General features: G+C 48.1%; 1 protein-coding gene across 1 annotated transcript in view; it reads right to left on the reverse strand.

Annotated features, from left to right (window-relative positions):
• Positions 1 to 26,835, reverse strand: part of ACTN4 (actinin alpha 4) — a 47,098-nt gene extending 20,263 nt beyond the window's left edge. Inside the window, exon 1 of the mRNA XM_044305342.1 lies at positions 26,553 to 26,835. Within this exon, the coding sequence (XP_044161277.1) occupies positions 26,553 to 26,702 (150 nt within the window). The 5' untranslated portion in view covers positions 26,703 to 26,835. The remainder of the gene's footprint in view (positions 1 to 26,552) is intronic.
• Between the last annotated feature and the right edge of the window lie 778 nt (positions 26,836 to 27,613).

The raw sequence follows: 27,613 nt of genomic DNA on the forward strand, positions 1-27,613 counted from the left end.
GACAGTGCCACATGAGAAACACGTCAATCTATAAGTCATAGGATCTGAATGTCTTAAAAGAAGTATCAATGAAACCTTCTCCATAAGCCAGGGCTGGGTCCCTCTGGCATCCGGCCCAAGGTGGCGGGCTCTACATTTACTACATGCCATAAATGCTTATCCCGGAATGTCATATAGCGAAGCACTGGGTAAATTATTACACTGGGACCTCGGCCTGCAGAATGAATGATTCACAATATGGTGCAGAGCACAAAAAAATAAAAAAAATGAAATAATGAGTGGAAAGGTCTCTGAATCAGTGCGTGACATGGAAGAAACGCCTCATGACATGCCACCACCCAAGACATGCAAGCTGGACAGAGCCAGTGGGTGGATCCGCCATCTCAGAAGAGGAGTCAGGTGCCCGCCAAGGGACCTTCTAGTAAGAAAAACATTTTCTGGGTCATTTCCTGGGGCCCCCCCTCCACGCACAAACCAGACTGAGTCACATCTCCCTAAATAGGCGCACAATTATCACTCACTGCAAATACAAGCTTAACCCCCGCCCCCCTGGATGCCGACTCCCAGCAGAGAAACTGGCATTTGCCTGGCTTTACTCCATTTACAGGCCTGCGGCCTATTTCTACTAAACATTTTCTTGCCCACAGAGCTGACACTTCAGCTAGATTCTTAATGTGGGCCTTCTAAGTTTTCTGCACAGTGGGGCGGCGCTGCCGTCACTCTCAGGTTCGCCCGCAGGGCGAGGAAGGGGGTGGGAATACCTTTTCAATTACAAAATCTTGAGGCAGCGGAGGGTGTTGTAGAGGAGAGAGGGCACACCCCTTTATTGCATCAATACGGCGAGGGTGAGGACATCCTTGGATGCAGCACCTGTTACGGCGCCGGCTTACTCATACCACACTGGCAGATTCTTTCACCTGCAGAGCAGAAATTTCCATTGTTCTGTTACGACACCCTGTCCCCGTATCTGGGAGACCTGCCCAGCCCGAGCACGCACATACTCCAATTCCTCACATTCTTGCACCTTCCAGGTCATAGTTTCACGAGTAGGATAGGGGCGTCCTTGAGAAGGGGGCAGGTGAGGTGTGAGGAATGTGAACCGGCTGCAGTAACCGGCGCTCATTCCCCCTTGTACACACCCTGAACTCTCTATGCAATGACTTGCCCTGCGCTCATTACTGCCTGCCACACCTAATGAGCTCGCTCGCCTTGCGAGACCTTCGGTGCTGGAGGAGGTCTGCTGCTTCGCATTAATGTCAGCGCGGTCTACAAAAACAAGTCAACCCGTCTGATAGCAGCAGTCTAATCAGGATTTAACTATTAAATTCTCTGCTAACCCCCCCATAAAAAGCATTAGGGCATGTTCACATTAGCACAGGTTATTTCTGTTCTGCTCCAGAACAAGTGCCGGATCTGAAATAGAACTGGCCCCAGTAAATAAAGGGGTCTGTTCAGGTGCCCACCTCACAGAGTCCTTACTATGCAATGAATAGGATATTTTAAATGAAATATTACTGCAAAATATATATGCAATAAAAATACTGTTATGTTTTATTATGTACGGTAGATTTCCCTCTGGTAGCGCCCCCTGCAATCAGAGGTGGACACACATGCTCCGTAGCTTCCCTGCTCCCTTCTCCTCAGCGCTGGCGTAGTGATCTCAGAAGCAGGTGAAGCGCCCCAGACACCCATTATTCATCCCCCACTTCTAAATATATAGCTATATCTCTCTCTAGACATGGTGAGGGCATCTCTGGGGCTTTAGGTGAGGGGAAGAGTACAAACAGTTAAATGTAAAGCTATAATAATACACACAGTCTATATAAATGTTACAGTATAACCCCAGAACGTAGGCCGCAGACACACAGGAAAGAGGGTCGTGTGTGGTCCGGAGAACAGCGACACCAGTCACCACTCCAGCGCTGTAGAGTTTATCGCGCCCTTGGGGAGCTGCCTCAGCATTTTGTAGGAATCTCCTCGGATGAGTCAGAAAAAAACTGAATGGACGTCCTATGCTCTTCATCTAATCCATCTACTGGGAATTCGGAGCTATGCACTAATAATCAGGGAGGGATATTTCCTTACAATTTTTTAAAAATCTGCTTTCGGATTTCCGTCTCCATCACAGAAACAGAAATTATGGAGGTTGTAGATCAGTCACAACTGACAGAACCCATCAACTAACAGCATTAATTTCGTTGGGGAAGGGGGAAAAAAAATTAATAAATAGCGATGCTTGCGGAATCTTTGATGGAATCCGGAACAGTGTGAACAGAGCCCAACACATTTCTGAAAGGAGGTTACAATATGCAGGCGAGGTTGGGTAAAAATGGTGTCAATGGGCTTTACAGAGCTCTACAATTTTTACCTGAACATACGGGGGAACCAATTGCTGAGCTTTTATCTATATACACTATCAGTGTGAACAGTCCCGAGATGGCTTCATTCCTGTTTCTCAGACGGGTGCGTTCACAATATGCAGATTTCACCCATTACAGAATCACGAAATACAGGGAATTTACACCAATTTAAGGGGTTTTCAAGGCTTTTTTGGAAATCCAGCCTCTCTTCTGTCCAGTGGAAGTAGTACTTCGTAGTTGTCCGTGTTTCACACAGCCAATTGCGCCATCTCCATTGAACTCGCACTGACTGCGGGTCCCAACTGGATGTGGGCCCTTTTCTTCCTGTTCAGCTGCTTCATAGTAAATGCGGCTTAACAGGAAGAGAAGGGAAGGCAGCGGCGGCGGAGTAAGAACTAACTAAACTATCTTTCTTCCACAGGACTAACAAAAGGGCCAGATTTCCTAAACCCTTTTAACTTGTGACATTCAGGGCATGCAGCAGATTTTAATTTCCCTTAATCCCCCAGAAACAAGGATGAGACCTTGCTCACGTCCATCAGAACCAGGCAGACCGCCCTGCTGAAGGAACTGAAGGAATACTTCAATTCACTGTCTGCAAGCAGTTGAAATGTCTGAGCGCCCCTCCGACCTTCAATTAAGATGCAAAAAGGGACACAACTAGCGTCACCAGAAAGCTAACTGGGGCTTTGGTGCATACCAAGGACATGACCATCCCCACCACACTATACGCTTCTGGTGGGCACGGCGTCCCAGCATCAGGTAAAGGGGGGGGGGGGGGGACGGGACTGAATGGGAAGGATGAGGCCAGCTGTCCCCACCCTTCCTGCCTCAGGCTAACCAGCATGGCAGGCATTAGCTCAGCCCGGAGGAATGTGGCACAGGCAAGTCGTGAAATCAGTCAGTCAGTCATTCATCTGAGCAAGGAAAGGGGGGAGGAAGATTCCCATGAATGTGGCATCAAAGCCCCTGCTTGTAAATCTAAATCCATTACTGATCTGTGAGCTTTCTGGCTGGACAAACAGTTGTATTTTGACTGGGAGGGGGCGATGACAAAGGAAGTTTGTCAATGGAAGAGTGTAGGAACGGGCTTGAGAAAAATGCATGCTTAAAAAAAAAAAAAAAAAAAAAAAAAAGTTTGCATTGCACCCAAGAAAGACGCAATTGCAACTAGCTTCCTGGACTCTAATGAAATTTAGAAGAGAGGTGCGGCAGGAAGCGCACGCTCCCGTCATGTTCCATCCCGAGTTCTGCAAGCACCTTATCTCTCGGAAGGTATGGGGCAAGGCAGGAAACCAGCGAGTTCAAGCCGTTAGGATCCACGGAGGAGGACGGCCACCCCGCCATGAGACGCTGGGTTTACTGTGGCCGGTGTTTTTGGAATTCTCTGGAACACAGAAGCAGAAACAAGTTTTCCCTGGGAATGATGTAGTGCTTCCTGGCTGGGACGGCGTCCAGCAAAACTCTGCCGATCAAGACATAATCAAGCTGAACCCTTCAGCGACAGGAGGAATGTTAAACACACAGGACAGGAAGGCCAGGAATGTGCGGGGACAAAGTCCCACGCATCTAGGTTTAACCCCCTCAGCATCCCACCATGTCTCTGGTCTGCAGACAGTCTAAAAGGTGTTGACATGAACCACCATTTGCAAGGACACACGTACGAACCTCTCCCCCCCCCACCCAGGCCGACAAATTTCCTGCCGGCCGAGCATTTCCGTCGTAACGCGCCGAGCAAACTGAAATGCTCTCTGGACAGGACACTTGTGAAATCCATTTTGGACAAATTAACAAGGGGTGGATTTTTGCATTACAGAAACTTGAAGTATTACTATGAGCTAATGGAAACTATGCATCCAATGTATACTCTGCTCTTGTACAATGTAAACGCTAATGCACAGACACGTCATAGGCATGCCGAGCGCGTCCTGTAGGTGACATCTGTGGAATGCCGTAGGAAAAACACGAGGAGTGAGGGGTGTCACAGGACAGGGCGGTTAACGATCAAAATAGTTAGGGTGGTGTCCCACGAGGCTGCCTCCGGGCGGCCAAGCTGCACCAAAAAGTCAGTATGGGTTGCCAAAGTAATGTGTGCCAACTACTTTATGCCAACCTTACGGCCATTAACAGGCATTTATTATCAGTAGACAAAGCAGACGTGCGGTTTTTGGCCTTGTTGCGAAGTGTAACATCCACTACACATGCTTGTAAAAAAGTCAATCAAAAAGTCCAGAATTTGCTACTAGGATAGGATCACACATGGCTGCCAGAATGCACCTGAAACTACACTACCGTGTGCATGCTCCCCTAAGGCCTCATGCACACGACAGTTCTGTTTTTTGCTGTCCGCAAACCGCGGCTCCGCAAAAAAACTGAAGCCATCCGTGTGCCTTCCGCAATTTGCGGAACCGAAGGCCCATTGTAAAAATGCCTATTTTTGCGGGGCCTCGGAACGGAGCAACGGATGCTGACAGCACACGGAGTGCTGTCCGCATCTTTTGCGGCCCCATTGGGGAAAAAAAAAAAAAAAAAAAAGGTGACTCTGATGTGGACCCAAACAACTGTCGTGTGCATAAAGCCTAAGGTGTAGGAATATGGCGCAGACTTGTATGCAAATGTAATAAAAACTGCACAGAAACCTTTGCCATTTATTGCAGAAACACATAAAACCACTAAATTGTCTGCTGATTTTCTGTGCATTTTACCTGCCCTACTGAGGGGACGGGGGACGGATTCTGAAAGTCGCACCACAGGTCAGTTTTCACACGTACAAAATATGCACCGTGTTGATGAAATTTGGAAAACCACATTAACCTTGCTGTGTTCCCTTAGGTAGGTTCATACCTCCGTATAACTGATCCAGCAGAGAGCAACCTGCTGGAGTTTATCGGATCTGGCCTAGCCAGGTGCTGCGTTTACAGCCGGACCCCTTTGACTATATGACTATAGTGGGATCCGGCTAGACGCAAGTGCCAGTTTTCAGCCGGACAAAACCAGTCCATGCAATGGTTTTTGTCCGGCTTCAGGGCTTATGCACACAAATGTATTAACCCCCCCCCCCTGTCTTTTTTTTTGCGCCCCATATGCAAAACCATTCACTTCAATGGGTATGCAGAGGAAATGGAAAAGACTCTGTGTGCATTCCGTATGTCCACATGGCTGTCCCAGAAAAAGGATTGTTTTGCGGACAAGGATAGGAATTGTTACAAAACGGATGCAATATGGATGCCATCCGTATTATTTGCGGATCTGTGTTTTGCAGACAGCAAAATACATACGGTCGTGTGCATCAGGCCTTACTGAACGGCAGCATCTGCTGGATCGGTAGACCTACCCCTACAATCCTCACATGCACAGACTGGAGGAAACACTTCTGCAAATCGAATAACAGCTCAAGATGAGAAACCATAAAGGAACTGAGGCGCCCAGCGCTGAACACATCTGTGGTTTTCACACATTTCTAGTCGTCCTGATGCAGCTCTGCACCGACACTGCGGCACCTCGTGCTGGAGTACACTGCACTTCACCAAAAAAAAATGAAAAAATACCCCCGACATATGGCATTTATTTCTCACACTACATTCATGCAACTTTCGAAATAAGCTGGAGGACACGGACGTCTGTGCCTGGGATCACAGGGCCCAGCACATGTGTAGACACTGACTGCCACCATCTGCCCAGTGCCCTCCCACACTGGGGATGCAGAAAAGTTGTGTTCGATAGCGGCACAATTTCCCGACCCCATATACACCAGTAAATGCTGCAAGAGCTCAGCCTAGTGCATTGCACCCTGCAGGGCACCGACACCATCTATGCAAACAGTTACAAGGCCTCGGAAACTGGTTTAGCAGCAGAAGGGCAATATGCATACTGGTCTGCGACAACTTCAGTCACAAACCTGGAAAACTAGTAAAACAACTGGGTGTGCGGGAAAGGAAGGGGCCTGCAAACACAGAGCGAGGGGCGGGGGTAAAGCTAGGAAGGACACGCTCTAAAATACCCCATCGTAAGCTGCATTTACCATGATCGCATCAGTTTTTCAGCCTGCAAATCACATCTTGGGGTGTATTTCGCGTGTTTTGTGGGCACCAGTGTAAAAAAAATATAAAAAAAATAAAAAGCCTATTCTTGCCTGCAAAAATGGAAGAGAATAGGACATGTTTAGTGTTGAGCGGATTGAGCTTTGGACCCAAGATACAAAGTCGATTTGTTCAAAACTTCGTTTGAATGCTGTACGAAGATCCGTCTCCGTGCAGCATTAAAATGTATGGGCTCCAGTGAGGTGAAATTCGTCATCACTGAATAACTTCGGCTATCAATTTTAAACTTAAAAAACAACAAATTTTAAAGCTTGGATCCATAGTCTGCTTTGGGACGGGCTGCTGCCTCAGCAAAGCCAACTTTGGATCCAAGTTTTAAAATGGTTTTTAAGTTTAAAAACCGAAGTCCGAAATTATTTGCCAAAGTCTTGTAACGAATTTCCCTCGCCAGAGCCTATACATTTGGATGATGCAGAGACGAATCTCTGTACAGCAGTCAAACGAAGTTTTGAATGAATTGACTTTGGATCTTGGATCCAGAGCTCGATTCGCTCAACACGTTCTACGATTTGACATTTGCCCGCTGTCCGCATTTTTTGCAGCCCCATAAAAATGAATTGGTCGGCGTCCTATCTGCAAAAAAAATGTGGATTGGAGGTGGTGGAAAATATGGTTGTGTGAAGGCAGGGTGTGGTCGTACCCCGACACCTATGGGCACTACCACGAAGGCCACCTCTAGTTACCGCTCTGCTCTTGGTACAATGAGTGCTCATGGACCTTTCCAGGTGTGAAGGAAGCGCTCTATTACACAGTGCAAGCATCTACACACTCGTAAGAACTTTTCTGCTTATAATTAGGTCGGAAGTGAAACTTTAGCACTTAGAGTGGGACAACGGCTTTTACATTTTCACATTCAAAATAGGTTTTTGCAAAGGAAAGCCTTTTTTTTTTTTTTTACACTTCGGCTACTTTCACATTAGCGTTCGGGGCTCCGCTTGCGAGTTCCGTTTGAAGGCTCTCACAAGCGGCCCCGAACGGATCCGTCCAGCCCTAATGCATTCTGAGTGGATGCGGATCCGCTCAGAATGAATCAGTCTGGCACAGTCTGTCCTCCGCTCCGGTCAGCAGGCGGACACCCGAATGCAGCGTTCGGGTGTCCGCCTGGCTGTGCGGAGGCAAACGGATCCGTCCAGAGTTACAATGGAAGTCAATGGGGGCGGATCCGTTCAAAGGTGACACAATATGGTGCATTTTTCAAATGGATCCGCCCCCCATTGACTTTCAATGTAAAGTCTGGACGGATCCGTCTGAATACAAATCACACTTAGACTTTTTTAGTGAAATATAATGCAAACGGTTCCGTCTGAACAGATACCATCGTTTGCATTATAGGAGCGGATCCGTCTGTACAAATACCAGACGGATCCGCTCCAAACTCAAGTGTGAAAGTAGCCTAAACTGCAAGCAGAGCATCTACACCGAAAGCAGAGCATCTACACCACCCTCCACACACTATGGCCCACATTCACCAACGTCGGTGCACCCAGACACTGTCTAGGGGTGCATTCACTCAACCGCATGTATTTTGCAATCTGCAAAATATGGATTGAATGTGTGTGGCGTCTCTGTTGCATCCATTATTTTGGGGAACCCACTGACTTCAATGGGCGCGTGGTCCACATTTGCAGCTAAGAATAAGATATGTTCTATCCTTTGTCGAACGCACACGGTGGTGCATCTAGTTCTTGAGAAATCCTTTGCACCGGTGGGCATGACTGACTTGTCACATTAGACCAGATCACATAGTTCGACAAGTCTCCAACTAAGTCAACCAATAGTTCTTACTTCCATTCTTACCGTGGAGCCGTCACCTCTCCCGATTAGCCCCATTTTAGTAACTAGAGATCTATTATGATTTTAAGCCGTTTCATTCCTACTAAAAGTTTATGAATAGATTGTTAACTGGGTGTCTGATATTGTCAAATCAAGTGTCAGTCTGTGCTCGGAGACACTCCCAACTAGTAATTACGAGTTGGCGATTCATATACATGTAGTAGGAATAATAAAGGAACATAATAGAGTCAGAAGAATAAATGTTCCACAATTGTTATTACTACACAGGACATAGCAGGAGGGGTGACAGGTCCACTTTGAAGGTCCCCTGTACTATGCTGTCACTTCTGGGTGCTGACAGTCAGTACTGTTATAATACTAGCATGCTGTACCTGAGAGAGGTGAGCCCGGTGAGGCTCGCTGCCCCCACGTTCTCCCGCCGCTGGACCATGACAGACATGTCAGTCATCGCCCAGAAGCAAGAGAGCGTGGAGACAGCGAGCCTCACCTCCCTCCCTGCACTGGCGCACGCTGCAGTATTTGAACAGGTGCGCAGGGATTTATAAAAATGTCCCCGATGTGCCCCAGTATACACCACTCTGCATGATGTCTTTATATCTAAAATACACACATAATAACTTAAAGAGCTGAAGGCATCCATGTTGGTCCCATGTCCATATGTGCCAATATTGCTGAGAAAAATGATGTTTTAATATATGCAAGTGAGGTTCTAGGAGCAACAGGGGCGTTGCCGTTACACCTAGATGCTCTGCTCTCTGTACCTGCTGCCCCCCTCTGCACTTTGACAGGGTCAGGCAGTGATGGCAATTTCACGGCCTGACCCCGTCAATGTGGAAAGTGCATGGCAGTTGCAGGAAGAGCAGAGCCTCTAGGTGTAATGACAACGCCCCCGTTGCTCCTAGAGGCTCATTTGCATATATTAAAACCTCATTTTTCTCAGCAATGCGGGCACATATGTACACGGGACCAACACAGATGTCTTCAGCTGCCAAGCACACATGTAACAGGTCAGATGAGGTCATAGGTACAAATCTGCTGACAGTTGGGCTTTAATAGAATCAGTTTCTCTGTTGTTGGACGTCCTATAGGCTTTTCATTTAGAGTCTGCAGCGTGATGTCATTAGGGACAGCATGCCATCACAGACAGATTGAAGCCAATGAATGCCAGTGACCCCTAAAGACAAGGCACTGAGAACCAAGGTCCATACAATACACATATATGCTGCGCCCTTGTTGAGCGGGCATCTTCACGGGTGCACAGGCCATCATCGCTTCATTCTTTCCAGACTTCATGTAAAACAATCCTGTCTAAATCCGCTGAAATTCCAGGGCCGCTAAGTTTAGGCACTGCGAGCGCGGGGGCACTCAGGACTTGCCGTATTTGGGGCTGCAGCACAGGAGTTTTTTTTTTCTTTTTTTTTAGAAATATCTATGACCCTCGTCCCTTTAGTGGCAGGTTCAAAACCAACATTCATCCTAGGGGAGGACCGAGCGAGGCATGATATCACATACACATTTGCGAGAATAATATGGAGGGGGCAGCCGGCATATGGGGGGGCGGCAGTGTGAGAAAGAATTTCCTCAACCTAAAATTCAAAAGTTTGCAAATGCCTAATAAGGATGAAGAATGAGGAGAATTCCCACAGCCTGATCCTACTGGACAAATCCTATTAAGCAGCTGCTCCAGGAAATGTGAGCGAGGAGGGCAGTATCTGTAGGAAGCAGGAGTCACTCGCAGCCCAAACATGGCTGAGGATGCACAAAGCTGCCGGGACGCCTTCCGGTCAGACCTTTCATGTGAACAGCTCGGATGGCAGGAACTCTGCAGAGACGGGGCATATGGCAGGTGCAGCACTTTAGAGTCTCCTTGTAGGAGGAGATTTCTAGCCACAAGGGTGTAATAACAGGCGCTCCGCTCACACGACAGTCTACCTGTCAGGACACATTAGTCGGCCCTCCCTAAGCTGTACAAGACCAGGGGAGTGTGAAATATTCAGAGTCTTCTCAAGATACAGAACCCGACCATCACACCCACAAGTGATAAAAACCAGGGGAATAAAAATCCACAGGATAGCGGAGAATCATTAGATAGGTGGGACCACCCTCAGATCAGGAAAACGGGAGCTCCGTAGCCCATGGAGCCCGCCCGAAATGGACAGAGTGGCTGGTTGGAAATGTGCGCCGCCGCCTCTCCATTCATTTCTATGGGAGCGCTGTACCTGGCTATCCCATAGAAATGAATACAGCGGTGGCACACGCTATCATAAAGTGATGGCATAATACCCTTAGCAATATATCCTTTTAAAGGGGTATTCCTGCTGTATCAAGTTACTCCCCATCCAAGGGTTCAACCCTTGGGACCCCCCCGACACAGAGGCAAGTCAGTCAAGCGCACTGTCGCTCCATACATCTCTTTACGAGACTGCCATTTCTTGCAGTCTCAAAGATGAACGGAGCAGCAGTGCGAACGCTAGACCTACAAATTCATTTATTCGGGGGGCCCCAGTCTCAGATGGACCCTTACCGACTTAATAGTTCCCCCTTATCCTTTAAGACTACAAATAGGGCGAGAACTCTGACGCGAATTTCGGTTGTCCAACCTGAAAGTTTCTCGGTGGCGATAGTGAGGCAGCAGTGCACCTGTGGGAAGTGCACCCAGCAGTCAGCATTTAGGTTACCTTTTGTAGGAAATGTGGGCGACCACCGAGATGGCTACTATTACAGAGGTGGTCACTTTCCCAATATCTGAATTGCAAATCTGCCTGACAAGGCAGAGCAGGACGTTCAGGAGTCATATTAATCATATTTATTTAAAAAAAATAAAAAAATTTTAAACGCACTTTCAATCTGAACGAAGCAAGGACCGCTCATCAGACCAGAAAACCTCCAGCCTGTCCCGACTTCTGTGGGACACACAGGTTCAATGCACAGGGCGAAGCCAAGATCAGATGCTTAAAAAAAAAAAAAAAATTGGCAGGCAACGAGCTGCTGACAGGGGCCCTTGAAAGCAATCAGAGTGTTTATCTGAGACTTAAAGCAAGGAAGCTCTGACTTCCGGATCACAGGCAGCCCCCTATGAGACAGGATGGGGGGGCATTTGCATGTTTGCTAAAGGCCAAGACAAAGGCCACGCATCTCACTGGCCAACAGAGTACAACTGAAGCCACCTATGTGATTTGCATTGCAAAAGTGCTCCGGAGTATCCCAGAATTAGCCTGTGTGCAGAGCGGCTCCTCGGTGCCAGTGTTTGCATCACCACCCCCGACTGGCACCTGGGTGCAGAGCCCTAGCCCAACCCTCCATACAGGTCTTTTCCACATGAGGAGAAACAGCCACAACCTGAAATATCTGCAAGTCCAGACCTGCAAACACAGACCTCAACCGCCGAGTTTACGGCCCGGCTCCATGCACAACGTGCGACGACGCTCTGCGGGCCCAGACATAATCTCATGGGAAAGCACTTTTTTTTTTGCACGCCGCTTCTGGCACATTTACTGCAGTCAGTTTTGCATTACACCAGGAGATGTGATGCAGAACACAGTACAGGGGAGGTGCGCGGCCCGGAGAAACGTCCCCACTCCCCCAAATCACACACTAATTGGACTGTACTGAAAGCCGCCGCCGAGCACACACAAAGCTCCTTTACTCCACGCTGCCACAATCCTGCCTTTATTACACATTCCAACTTCCTAACACTGGGTGGGGGGGGTGCATGTCCCAATTACGGCACAAGTTAGGGCAGAGTGCTTTATAGACGTGACCGCAAGTCATGCAAACTCAATTGCCTGCACAGGATGTTCGGTCATTTTGCAAATTGGATTGCCCCCTGTGGCAAATGTGATGCAGATATTCCAGATATAAAGGATAAGTGCACTGGGCAGGGTCAATGCGGAATATATGACGGAACTGAATATCACGTCCCTGTGTGGCCCATGACAGATCACCTTTAGTCCCCGGTGTGTCAATCACCTTCCCCTGCAGCCTTGGGCCTCTCTTATACGTCCATGATGACAAGATGGTCGGTGGTTCATCCAAGAAGATGTCAGTGAAGGATCGGCGTTTGGTCCGGGTGTATCCATAGTTTTCACAGACCTATGCACTTTAGTGTATAGGGGGAACCATAATCGCGGACAAACATAGGGCGTGCTTCCGGTGTATGATGATGATTCAGAGGTTAGCGCTGGTGTCCTGGGTTCAAATCCGACCAAGGACAAAATTAGCATGGAGTTTGTATGTTCTCCCCGTGTTAGGGCATGTTCACACAAACGTGTGATGCCCGTTGCTGTATTGCGGATCCACAATACAGACACCATTCCGCGGCCATTTCGCATCATGGATACGGACACATTCATTTCAATGGGTCCGCAAATCCGGAGATGTGGAACAGAACACTAGGGAGTGCTTTCTGAGGTTCCGCGCTTCTTCACCACAACAAGGAATTTTTGCGGAATGGAAGGATCGCTGACCCATTCAAGTGAATGGGGCTGCAATCCCCATGCGGCTGCCCCACAGTTGGTGCCCGTGCATTGCGGACAGCAATTTGCTGTCCACAGCACAGGCTTCATACGTTCATGTGAACGAGCCCTTAGTGAGGGTTTACTCTGGGTTCTCCGGTTGCTTTCCGCACTCCAAAGACATACTGATAGGGACCTTAGATTGTGAGCCCCATTGGGGGACCGTGCGATGCTAATGTCTGTAAAGCGCTGCTATATAAGTGCATAAATGATAAAGACGCACAGTCCATTAAAAAACACAACATGTGAATAGACACATTAAAGTCAATGGATACGTGTGGTGATCATGGACAGCACATGTATGCAATTCACCGACGTGTGGAAGAGGCCTTACTGACAGCCCTGCAGCTCCCCTTATACCTCAGCACATTCTATGACAACTTACCCTGAGGAAACCACAACTAATTCTGAATCTGCTTTTCCATATCAATGTGTTGTAGGCTGCAGCAGCGCTCCTCAGCTCCAGTCCTCAAGGACCATCTGGCGGTCATGTTTTCAGGACCTCCTTAGGTGGTATAATTGGTGTCCATGTATCAGGACTTCATTCTGTGGGATATTTTTAAATCCTGACCGGCAGGTGGGCCCTGACGGCTGGAGTTGGGGAATACAGCATTGCACAAATTCTAGGTATCCCGACGGACTGCAGTAATGGGTCTGACCACATTCTGCGTCGCATGAGAAGCAAAATCCACACGCAACACATCCGGATTGTGCACCAGATTTGTGGACTATCCACTGCAGAAAATCTGCCCACGAGGTTGTGCCCTTAATGTGTCACCATCATCCATATGGTTCCCATAAGGGTAAAGCCCAGCGGGTACACAATGTTACGCCATCCTCTGGTAGGGGCACACCTCAGCTGTAAGTGATGCTGCGGTTATGGGCCCTTTAATTGGCAGCGCCAGTCTCAAGGAAGCTGATGGGAATCAGTACTTTGCCTGCAGTTATCAGATCAGTCTGGCAGCTATTATTTTTATACTACCGGTATAGCGGGGACGGCATAGCTCCATGTGAGAGATAGCAGCAGGACGCCACGGCTGGCGGTGCGCAGCGATATCTACCGTCCTGTTCTACCACAGGCTCACATTCTACACATTCTAGACCAGAGGACAGATGAGCTGATCCCGCCATGTAAATGTCGTACGGATCTGCTTTAAGAAGGTGCGGGGGTCAAATATACACAAAGCGTGAGGAGATGAGAACAAGGAAAAATATAAAAGTCACATTACCTGTCTCACAAGGGGAGAGGCCCGGGAGCACAGACATGTCCTTACTTGGTAAAAAGAGTGAGGACGGCATTGAGAAAGCAGAATCCACCCTATTTTATATTCAGGAACCATTTTATATTGACAGGCATAACCAGCAGGAGGATGCAACATCATACCAGTAAAATGCACAGGCTGCTGTGTACTAAGAGGTACAGCAGACCACCACCTGCTCACAAGGGGTCCACAGTTTGTCCAAACACGCTGTGCAGACCCACACCTGACCTCTCCCACAGGACACGTCCACATCTCATTAGTATCCAATATAACGTGAACAAGGAAAGTTTTAGAAAGTTTAAATTTCCTCTATCCATAATAGGTGAAACAGTCCTTAGAGCAGCGGTCCCTAACCACTGGCCTGGGAGCCACATGTGGCTCTCCATGGGAGTCCTGAGTTCTGTCCATATGTACTGGCAATTGACAATCTTGCAGACCTATCCTAGATTAACCACAAAACAGCGCCAATACGGATGGTATAATGCCAGCGTCACACTGCACACTGAAATATGTTGGCCGGCGCATGCGCAATATGAAAAGCTGTTCATCTGCCCATAATGGGCAGAGCAGTGCGCAGGTGCGGGCCAGTTCCCAGCCCGCCGTCCTCTGGTGCCGCTCGTGACGTCCGCCGGCTGGAGGTGTGTTTTTCTGGGCACATCGCCCAGTAACGCCGCCCCTGGGCACCTTCGGAAGGTAATTTGCATAAGTTTAAAAAGTGTTATTTTCATTATCTGGGCGAGGGACACATAAGAGAAAGGTATGATCGTAATGAGGGTTGAAGAGTCTATAACCGGATCTGAGCGGTCTAAAACGCTCAGATTAGGTGAAAGACTCCCTTTAATGTTTTTTTGCTTCTCCGCATTTTATACACTATTTAGAGGTGCAAACCTAAAAAAACAAAAAAAAAAAAAAAAAACACACATGCTCTATTTAGTAAAGTTGAATGGGTCTGCATCCATCAGCGTCAGCCACACGGATGGGGACCTCGATTTACAAAAATGCATGAGCCCTTAATTTGGTGACGTGCCACTAATATATTCATGCTACATAGGGGGCCTCCCTAGTGTGGGGATGATGAGCGAGTCTATTACACACTGGGTATTTCTGTATAAGCTTCACACTACGTATTTTTATGTATATTCTTCATATTTATGTCTAAGACCCCTGGAGGATCTCCGTTGCAGTTATGTATTTACATTACATGCCCGCCGCCCCCCCCCCCAGCATGTTCTGCCACTTAGTAATCTCAGCAAGGCCCACACAGAATACGTATTCCCCACGGTGCACCCGACCGTTCATTACTTAGCAGAAAGTCTCCTACGTCACCCAGTTCTCCGATATGTCTGAGTACTATCAGTTCCTTCTCTTGACACATAGGGACTGCTTGCTCTAACATAAAACGTAATTTTAGTTAATATTAATCAGCCAATGCACCTGCGGAGCGCATGCGCATCAATATCCAGTTGCCAGGCTGCTGCAGATATGGTGGCGAGGGGGCCAAGCAGCGCACATGGGCCAAACTCATTGGCAGTCCATGCACCTAAAGAGCCGGCATAAATGTGCCAGAGCCCATGGCCGGCACACACTCCGCCATTCCCCCTTTCCAAAGAGTGGAGAGAACGGTGCAGAAGTACCACTTGTACTGAAATTTAGGTGCTACCTTTGTTACTGCACTTTATTCATAGTCTCCATCTCCTGAAGAAAGGGCCTTTGAGTCCAGAAAAACCTTATATCCGAAATTGAGCTCTCTCTTTTGGATATACTCCTGCTATGGACGGCATGCGCCCCTCTGATGCCATCTCGTGCACTATTTTGTCTGCCATTTCTCTGCTGCAAAATCCTCCCCCTCTTGTTAAGCGAGCACGACCAAGGAGACCAAGGCATTGACAACGGCTACCATTTAATGAAGGTGTACATGAGGTGACGCCCACATATGAGGGGGTGATCACACGGTACTGGCGTCCTAACCCTACGGGAGCCTTTCACTGTATTTATGCAATAAACGCTGTTCATCAGTGGTCGCTGTTCATGGCAAAATGACCTTTTTGGACTGGGTGCACTTCATGTTTTTGGCAAACATTAAATAAAAAAAAGCTAGAGATTTTGGAGAACAGTGGTAAAATCTAAAGACGACTGTCACTGAGCGGCGCCACATTGGAGACTGAATCTACAGTAATGGAAGCTGTCCCTCTCAAATTCTAATTTGGCAAAGGCCAGAGGACACCCTGCCACAGGCCTCTTGGGGTATGTGCAGCCTCAGATTTTTGCAGTTTGTCATGCATATAACCCCACTGCACCCGCCACAGAATCCACAGCCAGAGCGGAGATCTCAATTCCTCCCCAACCCAGAGGGCAGACTTCCATGATAGAATCCACCGCGTCTGCATTCTTACGCCTTTTGTGCCTCAATTTCAAAGCCTACTGTTTAATGTCACCCTATGGGATCTTTAATTCAGCGTTATGTCACCTGAAAGATGCATGTTCTGATTTCGGTCGCAGGAACGCTCACCTACGGGGGGGCGCCTAAACTGTCACGCAAATCATGGAAGTTGCAGCGACACTCTGCATACGGAGTAAGGTTCCGATATATTTTCTGTGGATCTGCAGGCTGCAAGAGCAGAGTTGACACAGGCGCAAGGTGGGGTGCCATCCGAGAAGCTCGACTGCACCTTTCGTGAAGGTTTAAGACCCCTTTAATACTGCATGACTAAGTAATAAGCCCCAACGTTGCGATATGAGAAAAGAAAGAGGGCTGGATAATTTCTTGTCAGGAGACAGCAGCTACTATTGCTATATCCGTCCCTTTTAGATCGGAGCTCCACTTGATGCTTGCGGTTGCCTTTTAATTGCACATTTTGCAAATGTGAAGCGGCAATGGACCTCCTGATGATGGAAAAAACAAAAACGCACATTCCATCGCTGCAAATTGGAAACCGCTTAAATAGAAATCTGTGAGGAGAGACAGCAAGCTATCTTTCACATGAAGCGAGAGTAAGGCGATCTGAGGGAGGGGCGCAGGACGCATTTTAATTTTATTAAAAGTTTGTGTGCGGGACATCAAAGCAAAGAGCATTTTATGACCCACAAAAGCCGGCAAGTACACAAAAACTCCCCCTATAAACACTGCAAGCGGGGGTCTGACATCATACGGTGGTCCGCCCACTCCAGAAATAAAAAGAGACTGAAAACACTGACTGACTGCTTTGTTTTTTTTTTTTTGCACATGCATTGAAAAAAAAAATCTGAAGGGTCAGGAATGAAATTTAACATACAAGTGAGAGCGAGCAAGCCACCGGGACTACTCCCCTGCTTGACACACCCTGGAAAGAGCGCGTTGTGATGTGCTACTTGTGCATTCATTGCTTGCCGGTGTGCCCGGCCCCAGGCTGGCGAGCAGCTCTCTTCCCTGCCCCCCTCCTCTCTAATGGGATTAAAACTCATTTTATGGCCTCTGCAGGGCTGCACAAAGTTTTACTACAGCCATGCAAACTAACATATGGGGGACAAGGCAAGGGGACACAGGAAAGTCAGTAGTTTCTACATTTCCTCTTACAAAACTGCTGCCTTGCAGAGGTGCCCGCACAGCCGATATTTTAGAAGAAAACATGCGCTCCTGGGACAGAGGTTACCAAACATGGAAATCTGCTATTCCTCTAAGTAAACCGCCAAGAAATTTGTAATTGCTCGGCACAGAGAGACACAAAAGACTGACTGGCTGAGCTCGTCCTACCTGTTACCATTCAATGCAAAGCAGCTTAACCTGAAACCATCAGGACTCGTCGTCTCTAAGGGCAGTATTAGGGTACGGCCACACACATGCTTTTTGGAGGAAGGTTTGAGGCTTGTAGGATTTTTCACCAAAGCCAAAAGTGAAAATATGAAGGCAGGATTTATACTTCTACCTGGTGGATCCACTTCCGGCTTAGGCTGCAGATCTGCCTAAAAATATTATTAACCAAAAATAAAATTATGCGTGGCCGTACCTTTGGGCTACCTGCGGGTAGACTTGTTGAAAATCTGTGAATTTCCATGCATTTCTGCACCAAAATCCACATGCAGATATTGCATGAAATTGATGCGATTTCACCGTTCTATTGAAACCGGAATAGCCCTTTTACAACCACCACAAAATTATCGGTTAATATGACCCCCCCGTTGCTTGTATATGGCCACCACGCCTTGTGTCCGTAACTTTACAAGTCGCATATGAACCAATAACACCTGATAAACGGGTACCGCAAATCCAGATGAACAGAGAGGGGAAGTTATATATTTCACAAATACAAAATATCTATATTTGTGTTAGGTTCTGTCCTTTCAATTATCACATCCCAGTCCATCTACCTTCCTAATATATGTGACATTTGAGTTTCACTTTACAGCAATAGTCATTACACATACTTTCCTATAATCTTCTCGAGGCACCAAGTCTTATAGAAATGTTGCCACACGTATAGGGCGAGGCTGGTGAGCCGTACAGACTTTACACTCCCACCCCTGCAATCACTGGCTGACCACATTCACCAACAGCCTGGCACAGATCTCGCTCATGGCTCTCAGACACAAAGCAAACCAGTATAAATAAGGAGGCAACGGTCACAATGTAAAAAAGACACATGACCATGTAACTCTGCCAAGTGCACCGTCATAGGCATAGTAAGGGTAGGTCGACGCAGATAAAATGCGGATTGGCATACTGTAAATCCACAGTGTATTACAGAACCAGCGGTCACTACCAACCACAAAAGTTTCCAAAAATCTGCAGAGTAAACTGATCTGCAGTGCAGGTTCTAAAATGGTCTTCTCACAATCCCCCTTGTTTTGTCCCTGACCTGTGACTGGAATTGCAGCATTCAAGGGAATAGGACTAAGCTGCCATACCAGGCACGGCCGATAGACCAGGGCAGTGCCAGTGACTGGAGGGGAAAAAAATAAAACTTCTTTCTAATGTTAGCCAATTGTCCTAAAATAAATTAGGTGGGAGTTCAATCTCTGAGGGCCCTGCCACTGCTGAACAGAAGAGGATACAAGACGCCGCGACGCGGCCTCCCGCCTGGGCACAAGACGCCGCCACGCGGCCTCCCGCCTGGGCACAAGACGCCGCCACGCGGCCTCCCGCCTGGGCACAAGACGCCGCCACGCGGCCTCCCGCCTGGGCACAAGACGCCGCCACGCGGCCTCCCGCCTGGGCACAAGACGCCGCCACGCGGCCTCCCGCCTGGGCACAAGACGCCGTTGATTGGTGGTAAATCTGGGGACCTGGCAGGCCAAGAAGGTGTTGTAATCTGTCAGACATTCCTGGGAAACACTTGCTGGTGCATTAATGAGTGCACATAACTTGCTTATTAGCCGGTGCTGTTTTGTGTATGTGAACGGTAGTTAGGAATCCCCTTGTTACGCTAGTCTGAGCAATGCCCCCCCCCCCCATATGCTGCTGGCTCCAGCCTGGGCTATTAACACAATACAGAGCCTAAATTCATCTTGTGTTTCTCGGCTGGCACGTACCCAGCCACAAGTTGGAGCAAACACCAATATTACACCCACAGCAATAACAGAGGAAAAAGCTGCTAGCAGCCAGGTTTGTGGGAGCAGGGTCTGGGGGGGCCGCAAGACGCTCCTTATCCCCCCCTTCTGCAGCAGCCTGGGAAATGCTAATTATAGTGATAAGACAGCCGAGCGTTCGGATCTAGAATAGAAAATGGAAATGCATCTTTACTGGCACGGTGCGGATATCTGGGAAAACAAGCAAAGGGCGCACACATTTTCTGCTTGGCTGTTTAAAAAAAGTGCATAGCTGAGATTCCTGTCCAGCAACCCGAGGGAACCGACCAGCGAAAACCACAGGAAGACTTGGCCTTTTGCAGCAGTAAATTAAGTCCTGCGCCGAACACCTTCCTCAATAAAGGGGGCTCAATAGAAGCTCGTACGCCAGGGGAGGCCTCACTTTTTAGACTGCAAGCTTCTGAGGACAGGGCGTCCTGTGTACACACCTCAGCCTGCCTCACAGATGTTCAGATTATTATAGCTGCCAATAGGAGAAACACAAAAGACACATTATGAGCAAGCAACTTTCCGGCGCAGGCTATTTTCAGGATACTGGTTACCTCCCTAGGGTGGTTTTCTGGGGAACGAGCCACAGTACTCCAGTAACCCTGACAAGAAAATGCTACAAAACCAGACTACCTCACCTTGGGAATACAGGGGCCTATAATCAGCTTCTCATAGAAAACCCTGGAGATAAAAGTCTCACAAATGAAGAAGGATCTTAACCTTTAATGCGTGATCTGTACAACAGGGCTAAAAACTGACAACCTCTCTGGGCACCATGTGGAATCTCTCCCAGCAGCTGCCCACAATGCATGGGCACCGGCTGTGTGCCCGCTGTTTGTGGATGCAATGAATCTGATCCGCAAGATTCAGTCCACACTGCAAAAAAATAAAAAGAGAACATGTGCAAAGGCACGGTCCAAAATCCTTATGTAAGCAATACGGGCAGGGGCACACATGCTTTTAACAGACAGGGAAGCATTTGCTGCCTTATAGTATTTTTAAAGAGGTATTCCAGTAGTTTCGCATTATCCCCTATCCACAGAAGAGGAGGTACAATTTAGGCCCTATTGCTGGGACCACCACCAATAACGAGAACAGAGGGCCCGCAACACCTGTAGCCCCCTTGAAATGAACAGAGCAGCCAGTTTGCACATGGGCGTGGAAGGGGGGGGGGTCCCAGTGGTAGAACCCCCACCAAATAGTTATCCCCTATCCTGTGGGTAACCAGAATACTCTTTAAAGGGGTTTTCCAATATTTTGATAATGACCTATCCTCAGGACAGGTCATCAGTATCCGATTGTTGGGGGTACAACACCTGGGACCCCCGGCCGATCAGCTGTTTGAGAAGGCACCAGAGATCCTATGAGCGCCGCGACCTTCTGGCTGCTCATCAAGCACAGCGCCATACATTGTATAGTGGCTGTGATTGGTATTGCATTCCGTCTTATAACTTCTATGGAGCTGAGCAGCAATACCAACACAGTCCAAAACCAAGCAGAGTGTCCACAGAGATCAGGTATAATGGACAGACCTGCACCTGACCAATCTAAGGCCTGAGAGCAACCTGTATGATCCCCAAGGGAGGGGGTCTAAGAGACTTGCAAAAATTCCAGTTATGTTAATGTCCTTGTGTACAGAGAAAGACAGGCTGTGTAACCCAAGGTGACCATGGAGCCCAATCCTAACACTAGACCGGATTTACATAGAGTCGCTGGAGTAACAAGCTTGATTATTCCGCGCAGTGAGACACAGACAGATGAAAACATAGATTTACAGAGAAGAAACTACTGAATAAACCCAACTCCTGTTGTAGAGCATCCACATTTCGAAGTAACCTATTAAATAGACTGTGGTAAGATCTCAACATATCCCCTATCCACAGAATAGGAGGTAAGGGCCCTATTACACTGCACGATATTCGGGTAGGGCGATATACCGGCCAATGCGAAATGAAAGTGAAAGCAACGACTACTGATAATCAGAACACCCCCGATTACACAGGGAGATGTGCTGCCGATAATGAGGCTTCATGACGGCTGCGCGATTATACGGCCAATTATTTCCAATTAGCGTTCCTATGAATGCTCGTTCCCGATAATTGACGCTCTTACAGGGCCTTCAGCATCATATCAGTGAGCCGTAGATAGAGTATTCCTAGCAGACTAAGGCCACGTGCACACGACCAAATCCATTATGTGGTCTGCAAATCATGGACCCACAAAATACAGATGCAGCCGTGCGCTGTCCTCATTTTATTTGTGTTTTTTTTTTTAATGGGTCAGCGGTCCGCATTTTGTTGACACGGGCTGCTTTTAGAAGAGCGAGTTGCACACTCTGCACTCCCAGCCCGAGTATGCGGCAGCTCCCATCCTGACCTTCCAGCACTGACGGGGGGGTTGCATAGCATTATATTAATTTATGACGCTATGTAACCCTTAGAGGTCGGGAATGTATTGGATAGCACTATACAATACATTCCAGAACTGTAAGGGTTACATACCATCATAAATCAATAGGAATGCTATGCGACCCAGTCAGTCAGGACGGGAGCTGCCGCAGTCCAGAATATGCAACTCACTCGTCTGAAAGCGGCCATAGTCTACCTTTTTGCGGAGTGGACATACGAATGATTTTTGTGGCTTTCCGCATCCGTATGTCCGTTCCGCAAAAAGACAGAACGCATGTGCAACCATATTTGCAGATGCGGTCGTGTGCATGAGGGCTTTATTATTTTTTTTTAATACAGCCAGATGACTCGTACTACATCCTAACTTATCAAGTGACCATTGTGTATTCATAAATGTGTCACATGAAAGAAGGGGAAACATGGCTGCATATGAGGCCAAAGCAAACACCGGCATCATCTCTCATGTTGGTCAAGAGTTAAACCATTTCTGCTAGCACAAGTTGGCAAAAGAACCACTCGTTAACCTATTCTCTACTGACAGGGCCTTGATGAAACCTGTTAATGATTAAAGAGCTAGAAGGTTAAAAGTACAAGTGCCCGGCTCACCAGTGCCAGTGCAGAGGACACTGCGGCGCCCCTCCATAAGAATATGGGTTAAAGGGAACCTGTCATCTGGATTTTGTGTATAGAGCTGAGGACATAGGTTGCTAGATGGCCGCTAGCACATCCGCAATATCCAGTCCCCATAGCTCTGTGTGCTTTTATTGTTAAAAAAAACCTGAATTGATACATATGCAAATTAACCTGAGATGAGTCCTGTATGTGAGATGAGTCAGGGACAGGACTCATCTCAGGTTAATTTGCATATGCATCAAATATTTTTTTTTACACAATAAAAGCACACAGAGCTATGGGGACTGGGTATTGTGGATGTGCTAGCGGCCATCTAGCAGCCCATGTCCTCAGCTCTATATACAAAATCCCGGTGACAGGTTCCCTTTAAGAAGGTCTATGATCTGACTTACAAAACATGCCCTCCTATAGGAGGAAGGGACATCTGTCACCCATTGTCAACCGCTGCACAGTACATACAGGGCTTCCTATGGGAGTTGTCAAACAAACATGCAAAGACTGACACTTTCAGGCCCGGCCTCCATGGGGGCACCATGCCACTATTAGTCTATGGTCAGATGATAGACCCGCCATGTTGTGTGCCTGCAGGACTAAACCTGTGATCCTACAGCTGGACAAATCCAAAGGCGGGAAGTCACCACTTCTAGAAAATCGTTTCACGTGGATTTTGGCATGTAATCCCACCACTAAATTAATGAGTTTCTGCAACCCTTTCACCTATGTAGGAATATTCCGGCATGGTATACCACCATTTTTTCCGTAAGTGGTACGTGACCTATAAATAGGCCAGAAAATGCAGGGCTGGGCCTCCTTGATTGACAACGGGACTAATCTTTCTGCATATCCTGGGCAGTTCACCCTGCAAACCACGGCAGAAATCAGAAGACGTAGTCGTCATCTTCGGATCTGCGTAGTGAAAAATATACCTCCGTCGTGTGCGTATACCCTAACTTTTAAAGTGACTCTCCATCGATGTATATGAAAGCTTCTCATGGTGGACCATCTCCAGCTATTTGTCAGTTGCGGATGTGAGAGAGAACAGGTGTGCAGCAGCACGTACGGGGTTAAAGTCCTTCCAGGAGGCCCTGGAAAGTGATCTCAGGCCTTTATGCCAGAGGCACAGACGATCCCGTATGTTACTAATCTATGAGGACAGAAACCTTAAAAAAAATATAATAATGTGAGAATTCAGGTCCGGCCAGCATGTGAACACTGAGCGCCCTTCTCATCGGTGGCCATTGTCTGCCACAAAAAGGCAACTCAGCTTCACAGGGAGAGCCCCCCATAAAGAGGTCTTTCAGACAGGAGGAGGACTGTGCCCACTGCGGGGCGGGGGGATTTAAAACACAAACATGAAAGATTTCCAGGCGCTCTGTTAATAGGTCACTGGTTTCACTTACAGGTTTGGACACACTAAAACCGTTCAGCACTGGGAAGAAAAGCCTCCCGATTGTGCATGCATCGCATGGCTGGCCCCGACCGGGACCACAGGGGCCACGCCATTAAAAGGAGTTATTCATCAGAATAAAATAAACACAGAAGACGCAGACACAAGTCCATGTTTATACAGCCGAAAATAACCCCGTGGACATTTACCTTTCCCCCTGTCACCCGTACAAAAGCGGCTTCACCAGAACAGCCAACAGAGGAGGTCTCTTCCCAAACTTCTAAGCCCTGGCCTGTTGCCATGTAATGCAGATTATCATTGCAAAGGCTAGTTAGATCTTGGGTTAAAAACCATTACCACCCTAACTAGCCCATGTCTTCACGCTGCCCAGCCCGGACGCTCATCTCCGAGCCCAGCCCGACAACTGACAGCTTGGCAACAATGGCCGACTCCCACCGTGGGATTAGGTGATCAGCCCCACCGCACTGTTAAAGCGGCAATATAGGCGAATTTTATACGCGTGACTCTCATTCATGTCTCACTGATCTCTCACCACACCCTCCAGTACATTGTGACACCCAACAGGTTCGCCCCCTCCACGCCACAGACCAGGGAGCGGCTTGTGTGGCCTCGAAGGGAAGCTTGTCCAATAGCTATATGTGAACATAAGGGTCCTCGTGTGGCCACGGGGGCAAAGTCTGCAGAGATCACAGCATGGAGAAGAAGCAAACAGTTGTGAAATCATCACAGGTTCCTCCCTTCTCCACGGGTGGCTCTCAGCAAGTCTCCATACCAAAGAGATGTAGACCATCAACCCCAATAGAAACCTCCTCCGGGGTTGGGTCTTCCTTTTGCTTAGTTTCTTGGCTCTCACTTGTAAGAAGCTATTTTCCAGGAGCATTAGACATGAAGGCAACATAATTACATTACTTTTCAGGGCTACAACCATCCCTGAGGGCTCATGTCCTCTGCTCATCTCTGGTATGGACACAATTGTTGCTGCCTAACTTTTTGAGTTCTAAATCTACTCCATTGCTTTCTATGGAAGGGTTGCCAATGGCAGACGAGGACAAGCCTCCCTAGCGTCACCAAGCGCGGCTCCCATAGAAGCGAATGGGAGCGCACTGCGCACACGCAGCGCCTGCTCCTATTCATTTCTATGGGGCAGACTGAAATAGCCGAGGGCTATCTTCGGCAGCCCCATAGAAATTAACTGTACAGCGACTGCGCATGCGTAGAGAGCCCTCCGTTCGTTTTCCCGCTCTGTTCTCATTGTAGGTGCGGGTCCCACACCTATCAGACAATGGGGCATATCCAAGCGATAGCCCCCCCCATTGTCTGTGATGGGAACACCCCTTTAGGGCTCATGCACACGACAGTATGCATTTTGCAGTCCGCAAAACACAGATGACGTCCGTGTTGCATCCATTTTTTTTTTTTGCAGATTCGTTGTAATAACGCCTAATAGGACATATTCTATTTTTTTTTTTGGCAGAACAGACACAGAGTCAGTCATTTTTGTTTTTTGGTGGACCCATTGAAGCGAATGTCTCCGCATACAGGCTGCAAAAAACAACAGAAAGAAAATATGGTTGCATGCATTAGCCCTTATCCTGTGGTGAGGGGGATGAGTTGAAAATGGGACAACCCCTTTAAGACTTAGCAGCCATGAGCCAATCAGAACTCAGACAGATCAACAGAGTAAGGTGACATTTAACGTCCGGATGAACGACTTCTCTGGGAGTCACCCAACCCCCGGCCCCACCCATTACATACATATGGAGGTGTCATGTATACAGCAAACCTCTGAGACGTCCACCTCAATACTGCACTGAAAAGCTTTCTACGCCAATTATTATTTCAAGTAGCCCATGCGAAGGGCATAAAATATCGGAGAACTGTAACAGCATGCTGGGAGTTGTAGTAGTAGTAGTGAAGGGGCGCTATGCTTTATTTACAGGTGGTCGGGACTAGTGCCTGGCAAAACTCTATAAGATTTTGACACCGACTTTGCGCTGTCAGTGGGACAGACATATTGGAGTGGGCAGAAGAACTCTATAGATGCAGGCAATGCCTGATCGCAACAACCAGGAGGGTTCAGTGCAAAGACGACTGTATAATAACCAACTTATTACATGAGGCCAATCTGAGAAGCATTTACATATAGTGTAATATAAACACACACTATTATACAGAGGGGATAGATATATATATATATATATATATATATATATATATATATATATATATATATACACACACACACACACACACACACACAGGTGACAAGGTACAATATCCCCTTATAGACAGCCACCATCTTGCACACAGGTTACCCTTGGAGGGCCACATAGAATGCATATGAAGTGTCAAGTCAGCAACTTGTGGCTCTCCAGTTCTTATGCAACTACAACTCCCAGCATCCCCAGGGAGTGCAGGAGTTGGAGTGCCACAGGTTGCAGCCCAGTCTCCAGGAGGAGCAGTGCAGGTAATGACTGACCCCCTCCTCCGGGCCACTCACACGGATACAGGGGTAGGGCTCACCTTGCGTTGCTGTTTTTCCCAGGCCGGGTCGAGCAGCAGGTCCCGGTCCCAGTCGTCTTCTTGCTCCATGTATCTGCCATCTTGCGTCATGTAGTAGCCGCCGCCACCGCCACCACCACCACCGCCGCCGGTCATGTGATAGTCCACCATGGCGGGACCCGGAGAGTGCAGAGAAGAGAAGACAGCCGCTGGTGTAAAACGTGAGAGGAAGGAGGGGGGTGTCTCTCCGGTGTGTGAGAGCCACGGGGTCCTCTCCTCTCCTGGGATCAGCGCCGAATGCGCATGCGTAGTGGACGTCCTCCGCCACCACAGCGTCTACTCACTCACCTCAACCCGGCCAACCAATGGCTAAGCACTACTGCGACGGGGACACGCCCACCGAGATGGCGAGCCAATAGAGGACGGAACAGGAGCCTCCCGCTTCAACTCCTTGGGAAACGCCCACTTCTAGCTGACGCGACCGACCACACCCAATGTCCCACACCCTGAGAGGCAGTTCCCGCCCTTTTCTCCTGCCAGGTGTCTCTGCGTAGACGGGCGGCCCTAGCAATAGCGATACTAGGAAGGATTTGCTGCTGTTCCCAGCTGAGCCATGTCTGAGGCATCTCCACACCTAAAAGTTATACAGAGTTGTGACCTAGTGCGCTAAGAATGCCGCCATTGCGCACTTGTCCTTAAAAGTATCATTATTTAGGTCCTTGTTATGTCATGACGACTATAAGTCACCTCAGCTGTTTCTTGGTGATAATTTGTTTCCATAAACAGTTGGGTGACTACCAAGATCGCCACGGTACTAAAAAGAAGTCACCGGGCTCCCATCACTTTTACCAGAGGTGACCACCCAAACTCATTTTACTCCCCAGGGGAGCGCTATGGTGGTAGAGACCCCGGGCACCACCGTGTAGATCACTCATAGGACCCCATAGTAAGAAGAAAGGAATGTTCCCAGTGAGTATTCCAAAAGTAGTTATCCACTCAGGTGTGAACAGGGCCTTATGTTCTAACGCGTGGGGTTTTCAACATAGTACCGCAGCTCTCAAGGATCAGTGCACATTTGGTTC

Source organism: Bufo gargarizans, chromosome 9 (genome assembly GCF_014858855.1).
Source record: "Bufo gargarizans isolate SCDJY-AF-19 chromosome 9, ASM1485885v1, whole genome shotgun sequence".
NCBI lineage: Eukaryota > Metazoa > Chordata > Amphibia > Anura > Bufonidae > Bufo > Bufo gargarizans.